Here is a 7,164-nt window from a genome sequence, read left to right as displayed (position 1 = left end):
GTATCTGGATCCCCAGCTCAGTTTTCTTCTGAATCCCAAGGCATTATGCGGGCGTGTCTACATGGTATCTCTCTTTGGCAGGTCCACAACACTGTAAATGCACCTGTCCCATGCAATACTCATCAATCTCTACTCCTAAGAGCCTCCAATGTGTCTCTAAGAGAATCACCTACACCAGCAGTTTCCCACTTTTTCAGGACAGACTTCTCCATCTCTTTCACACTTACATTAAATTATAACAGCTGCCTACTATGACTGTTGAAATATATATGTATGCATGTGTGTGTGTGTGTGTGTGTGTGTGTGTGTGTGTGTATATATATACATATATATACACACACTTTTTTTTTCCTCCAGCTGGCCGGGGTTCTGCTGTATCTGAGCTCAGACCACACCATCTCTCCCCTCATGGATACCTTCCATGTTCCCAGTGGTCTATTCCCAACTCTATACTGCAGTAGAGTGATTTCTAAAACATAAATCTGTTCCTGTCACTCCCTTGTGAAAACTCACCCATGGGGAGTCTGACCAGGCTGCATTTGGGGACTGCACAAAGTGAGCAGGGATCTTGTGTCAGCCAGGATTTCTGGTAGACGCCCCTATGCACTATCCACTTGTGGTGGTCGGGGGCGGGGAAGGGGCGGGATTGAGCCCCCTTCCCCCCTCCTCCTTACTGCGGAAAGCTGCAGAGCTAAGGGCACTCACTTCCTATTCACCAGTCAGCAGGGAGGAATCCTCTCAGCAGCCACGTAGGCATTCTCTTCTCTCTGGAGGAAAAGGCCCAGCAGCTGTCGGAGGAAAAGGCTCACCAGCTGTCAGAGCAAAAGGACATGTCGCAGCTAAGTAAGAATTTGGGCGATTCGAGTCCCCCGGCGGAGGCCCCTAAGCCTCCGGTCTATAGCCGTCCTACGGTTCTGATGCGGGCTCCGCCCGCCTCCTCTCGGGCTCCGCCAGTCCCTTGGGATCCACCTCCGATTGATTTGCAGGCTTCATTGGCCGCTTGGCAGGCACCTCAGCCTGCTTGGGAGGCCCCGCAGGGCCAGCCTCCTGCCCCAGTGGCCCCGATGGCCCAACCTCCGGCCCTAGGGGGCCCGATGGTCCAGGCTCCCCCTCTGGGAGGCCCGATGGGCAAGCCTCCAACTCCTGGAGTCCTGATGATCCATCCTCCCCCTCCGGGAGCCCCGATGGCCCAGCCTCCAACTCCGGGAGTCCTGATGATGCATCCTTCGGCTCCCGGAGCCCCCATGGCGCATCCTCCCCCTCCGGGGACCCCGATGGCGCATCCTCCCCCTCCAGCGACCCCAATGGCCCACCCTCCCCCTCCTGGGACCCCGATGGTGCATCCTCCCCCTCCGGGGACCCCGATGGCGCATCCTCCTCCACCGGGGACCCCTATGGCGCATCCTCCCCCTCCGGGGACACCAATGGCTCACCCTCCCCCTCCGGGGACACCGATGGCCCATCCTCCCCCTCCGGGGACCCCAATGGCCCAGCCTCCAGCTCCAGGAGTCCTGATTCCCCAGCCTCTGACTCCGGGAGTCCTGATGGTCCAGCCTCCTGCTCCAGGAGCCCCGATAGCCCAGCCTCCACCCCCGGCACCCTTGATGGCCCAGCCTCCGCCTCCAGGAGCCCCGATGGCCAAGCCTCCAGGTCCTGGAGTCCTGATGATCCATCCTGCAGGCTCGAGAGCTTCGATCACCCAGCCTCCAGCTACAGGAGCCCCGTTGGTGCAGCCGCCGGCGCCAGCCCCACCTGCGCAGCCTATGGCTTCCTGGGCCCCACAGGCTCAGCCTCTGATCCTGCAGATCCAGTCACAGGTTATAAGGGCTCCTCCGCAGGTTCCCCAGGGCCCACAGGCCCCACCGGCGCAGCTGGCCACACCCCCGGGCTGGCAGGCCACCTCTCCGGGGTGGCAGGCCCCACCGCAAGGCTGGCCGGCCACGCCCCTGGGCTGGCAGACCACTCAAGTCACCTGGCCTGCTCCAACCATTGCCTGGCAGGCGCCTCTACCTGTGCGCCCAGGGCCACCACCCATCCGACCAGGCCCACCACCCATCCGCCCGGGCCCCCCGCCTGTGCGCCAAGCCCCACCCCCAATCCGCCAGGCACCACCACTGATCCGCCAGGCACCGCCACCCATTCGACCTGCCCCGCAGGTCCTGGCCACCCCACCGCCTCTCTGGCAAGCCCTGCCGCCCCCACCACCGCTGCGGCAGGCCCCGCAGGCTCGGCTGCCCACCCCGCAGCTGAGGGCGGCTCCACCGATTCGGGCGGCCCCGCAGGTGCCAACGGCCCCTCCAGCACCGCAGATGCCCACCGCGCCTCCCGCTGTTCCGCAGACGCCGGCGGCCGTGATGCCGGCCCCTCTGCCGGCCCCACTGTCGGCCCTGCAGGCTGTGCACTGCCCGCCCATCATCTGGCAGGCTCCGAAAGGCCAAGCTCCGGTGCCACACGAGATGCCAATGTCGATGGAGTTCCAGGAAGTACAGCAAGCCCAGGCCAGCCTGGCCTGGCAGGCTCCAAAGGCCCCTGGGCAATTCTGGCAGGCCCTGCCCACCCAGGAGGCCCAGAGGCAGGGCCCACCACTGGTTCAGCTGGAGCAGCCCTTTCACGGGGCCCCCGCCTCCCAAAAGGCCCTGCAAATCCAGCTACCCACCCAGCAGGCCCAGCCCTCGGGTTCGCAGGCAGAGCTGCCAGCCATGCAACTCCAGCCCTCCTGGCAGGGTCCCCCCACAGCCTTGCAGGGCCAGCCCGGAGTCCCCTTAGCAGGGGCAAATTTTCCCATGGGCTCCAATAAATCATTGATGACTCCATCAGGTGAATCCAGGGCCTCCTCTATAGACCGAAGGACCTCTTCAAAAGAACGTAGGACCTCTTCAAAGGAACGCAAGGCTCCTTCAAAGGACCGGATGATCTTCGGTGGCACTTTTTGTGCTCCCAGGGCAATGCCAACTGCTGGAGCACACCTGCCGACTCCTTGGAAAAACTTGCCTGTGGCATCCAAGACCTTTACTGCCACCCCAAGGGTCTTTCCACCTACCTCCCAGTTCCAGCCTGCCTCTTCTAATGCCTTCAAGGGCCCATCTGCCACCTCAGAGACCCCAAAGTCACTGCCACTTGCTCTGCAGGATCCATTTGCCTGCATTGAGGCCCTGCCTGCAGTCCCATGGGTTCCACAGCCCAATGTGAATGCCTCAAAGGTGTCCAAGGCAGGGCCCAGCATCCTGATGGCGACGGCAGCTGCCCCCAAGGCAATGGCCACCACTCAAGAGGCCTCAAAGACCTCCTCTGAGCCTCCGCGTCGTTCAGGCAAGGCCACCAGGAAGAAGAAGCATCTGAATACCGAAGAGGAGGACGGCAGTGGCCAGATGCTGAGCCTGCGCAACTGGCAGGCCCCCAGGCCCTGGGAAAATCTGGACTTGAATGACTGGGAGGTTCAGACCCCTGTCCAGGTCCTGTGTGACTGGGAGGGCCCAAGCACTTCCCGGGTCCTGAGTGGCTGGGAGGGCCCGAGTACCTCCCGGATCCTGAGTGGCTGGGAAGGGCCCAGCACTTCTTGGGCCCTGAGTGCCTGGGAGGGCCCAAGCACCTCAAGGGCCCTGGGTCTCTGGGAAAGCCCAGTTAGCCCTCCGTCCTTGATCATCTCTGAGCTCCCTAATCTTGCTCAGGGATTTGGTGCCACCCAGGATGACCCCAAACTGGAGACTCAGCCACTGTCTCCCTTGGATGAGCGAGCAAACGCATTGGTGCAGTTCCTCTTGGTCAAGGACCAAGCCAAGATGCCCATCAAGCGCTCAGAGATGGTGAAATTCATCATCCGTGAATATAAAGATGAGTGCTTAGAAATCATCAGCCGTGCCAGCCACAAGCTGGAGTGTGTCTTTGGTTATCAATTGAAAGAAATTGATCCCCAAAACCACTCTTATATTCTCATCAACAAGGGTCGGAAGGGTGAAGCAGCGGTGTCCTATTTAGACAGGCCCAAGTTAGGCCTCCTGATGGTGGTTCTGAGCCTCATCTTTATGAAAGGCAATTGTGTCAGGGAGGACCTAATCTTTACTTTTCTGTACAAGTTAGGGCTGGATGTCCGGGAGACACATGGTCTCTTCGGAAATACAAGGAAGCTCATCACCGAAGTGTTTGTAAGGGAGAAGTACCTAGAGTACAGGAGAATCCCTTTTACTGAGCCAGCAGAATATGAGTTCCTCTGGGGCCCCCGGGCATTCCTGGAAACCAGCAAAATGCTTGTCCTGAAGTTTTTGGCCAAGCTCTATAAGAAAGATCCACGGTGCTGGCCAGACCAGTACTATGAAGCACTGGCAGAGTGTGAGTCTGAAGATTTGGATGAGGATGAGCCCGGCCCCGATGATAAAGCCGATGACCCCACCAGCAGCCCCCCTCCCCGCTAACGTGGTTTAGCAGATATCTCATCGTTCCTTTGGGTCCCCGGCCTGAGGCCACTGACAGGGTGGGGGGGGGGACGTTTTGTTTCTGGTGTTTACGTTCCAGTTCTCTGTGTGTAAGTTTGAATTTCAATTTGCTTTTGTATCTGCCAAAGCTTTGTACATTTTCATGTGGTGTTGATTTCAATTGGCTACTGTTCTGTTTGGTATTTTGGCATCTGTATTTTTAAGTGAGATCTGTGATTCTCTGTTTTGTGTTATAATTGTTATGTTTTGGTATCAGAGTTGTGCGAGCTTTGTGAAATGAATTTGAGAAGCTATCCATCTCATTCTGGTACAGATTATGTAGCATCAAAATAGGCTGTTCTTTGAACGTTAAAATGACTCATCAGTAAAAGCTGTCTGCAGAAAAGTAAATATCTATATCTATATCTATATATAAATATAATTTCAGCATAACATGGAAGTGTTTGTCTTTATTTTAATTTTTATTCTAGATAGTGGGAGCCAAGTTTTACTGTCCTCTCCAAATACAGCTGAACATCAAGACATCTACCAGCAATAGAGGAAACCACAATGACAAAATGTTTTTCAAAGACAGTGCTACATGTATTGTAATCATGCAGTGATTGCAATCGGTGGTGAAGTGTAAGATTAAAGAAAAAGTAAAACTTCACAAGTCAGGGAGGCTGAATCAAGGGGAGGTTTTTAAATCCTCTTGATGCCTCACAATAATCCTTTAAAGTAGGCATTATTGCCATTTTGTAGGTGAGTGTCTAAGGCTAAAGTAGATTAATTAAATGGGACATGTTGGTGCCAAGACAATAAGGTTGTAATTTGAAGCAGAAATTTTTCTTAAGGTTGTGAGGGAAGTGAGGACCATCTGCCTGCAGGACCACATGTACTGAGTTTGTTAGCCACGGAGATAAATTGGCCACAGGGGCATTGGTCAGTTATGTGGTGGTTGGCAGGTATCCAGCAGCTCAGGAAGTGTGGGTTTCATCAACACATTGACACAGGCATTGAAACATGCCCCCTGAAAAATATCCAGGTTTATAACAGGGAAAAGGAAATACTGGGCTTCATTGAACTGGGGATCCTGCAGATTGCAGAGGGTTGGAGAGAAGGTAGGGGACAACACGGAGGTTTAGCTGAAGCTCCTGGGAGGCGGCATCAGTCGTAACATACAGGGGGAGTCAGCTGACAATATCTGATTATCTGATATGCTAAATAACCGGTTGTCAGCCCTTGGGTACAGGGCCTGGGGTGGGAAGGAGGGGACAGGAGAGTTTTGGAGAGACATTCATGTGCACTTGACCAGGCTAGTGTGTGCAAAAGGACTTTTCTGAAGGTACCACTGTCTTCACGTGGATGGGGACTATCAGTGCTGACCCCATCTCTACTGTCCTAGAAGGATCCAGAACCCCACCCTTAGACCAAGCCTCTCTTGGTGAAGATGAAGTTCCAGAGATGAGATAAATGGCAAAAGTGGTATTTGTCTGACACCTAGTGGCCTGTCACGGTTCTGTGGCTCCTGCAGTGGCTCAGTGCAGCGCCTGCCAAAGTGAAGAACCTCACACCCCAGATACCTGGGTTTAGGCTAGTACTTCATAACCCTTGCCCATAATTTTACTTGCATTTGGGCCCAAACATTCCTTCTTTTCTCTTATGTCATAGGGCAAGGTGAAACTTCCTTTCCAAGTCCAATTCACTTGCATTTAGGATGCTGAGATTCTAGAGGAGATAAACTCATAAGATGGAGAGTCCATTCCCAGCACAGAGCTGTGCTTTCTGGGACCACTGCCCCTACCCTGGGACCTGCCCGGCTACAAGGGGTCTTTGGCAAGTTGTCCAAGAGGCCAAGTTTTCTGGAAATTCGGAAGGAGTTTCTTGTGAACTCCGTGAGACAGAGAGCACTGAGCTACTGCCCCAATCAATCTTTAGTTATTTTGACAACAGCAAATGCCCACTGAAGGCAACAGCACTGTCCCAGCTGAGAATTATCCCCCAAAGAGGCTTTGCTGGGCAGAAAAGGGGTGCATGGGTCTAGTGTTTCTTACTTGTTTTTAGTTTATTATTGTTTTTTATGGTTTTCTCCAAATCACTCATGGGGGACTTGAGCAAGTTGCTTTTTGTGGAGCAAAATTTGGAAAGTATCATCATATGACTTCGGTTCCATGCTTAAAGTGTAGCTTTACCCCACGACAGAAAAGCTAACTTCCCATTGCCAATCCTACATCTCATTTATCCCATCATCTGATATAAAGCAAATAACCTTATTTAAACAATGCCAAGGACTTAACACCTGAATGGAATTAAAATGTAATGAGAAATAAGTTACAATAATAATACAATGTAAACTACAAACAAACAAAATTGGCCAAATATTTAACTGAAAGTTTAAGAAAGAACAGCTGACATTATGAAATCAGAAGGCAGAAAACAAAACCCAGGAAAATGGGAAACTACAGGGTAAAAAGCAATGGGAGGAAATCCAAGACCCATTATTTCAAAGTTCTAAAAAGTAGATAAATTCAGTATGAAGATTTTTATTATAAAATGAAGAAAACCTGAAACCTCTGTAAACTAAATGGGAAAAAGATATCAGGTGACAAAAAACAAAAGAAATACAAGTGGAAAATGACATTGAAAACTGTTTCACCTCACTAATAGATAAGGACAATATTATCTATTATAAATGTTAGACCAGTATTCCAGCTTTCTTTTATTAAATTTGTATAGATGTAAAATAAAAGTTCAT

At 52.7% G+C, this 7,164-nt stretch overlaps 1 protein-coding gene across 1 annotated transcript; it reads left to right on the top strand.

The window, feature by feature from the left end:
- Window positions 1-726: 726 nt before the first annotated feature.
- MAGEL2 (MAGE family member L2) lies at window positions 727-4,689 on the top strand. Its single transcript, XM_057724820.1, has one exon. It carries the CDS (start codon window positions 831-833, stop codon window positions 4,407-4,409), a length of 3,579 nt encoding a protein of 1,192 aa, XP_057580803.1. The 5' UTR covers window positions 727-830; the 3' UTR covers window positions 4,410-4,689.
- The last annotated feature ends 2,475 nt before the right edge of the window (window positions 4,690-7,164 follow it).

This window comes from Hippopotamus amphibius, chromosome 2 (assembly GCF_030028045.1).
Source record: "Hippopotamus amphibius kiboko isolate mHipAmp2 chromosome 2, mHipAmp2.hap2, whole genome shotgun sequence".
Classification (NCBI taxonomy): domain Eukaryota; kingdom Metazoa; phylum Chordata; class Mammalia; order Artiodactyla; family Hippopotamidae; genus Hippopotamus; species Hippopotamus amphibius.
Note: the sequence above shows the minus strand (reverse complement) of the source record. Positions and strands in the feature narration are given on the sequence as shown.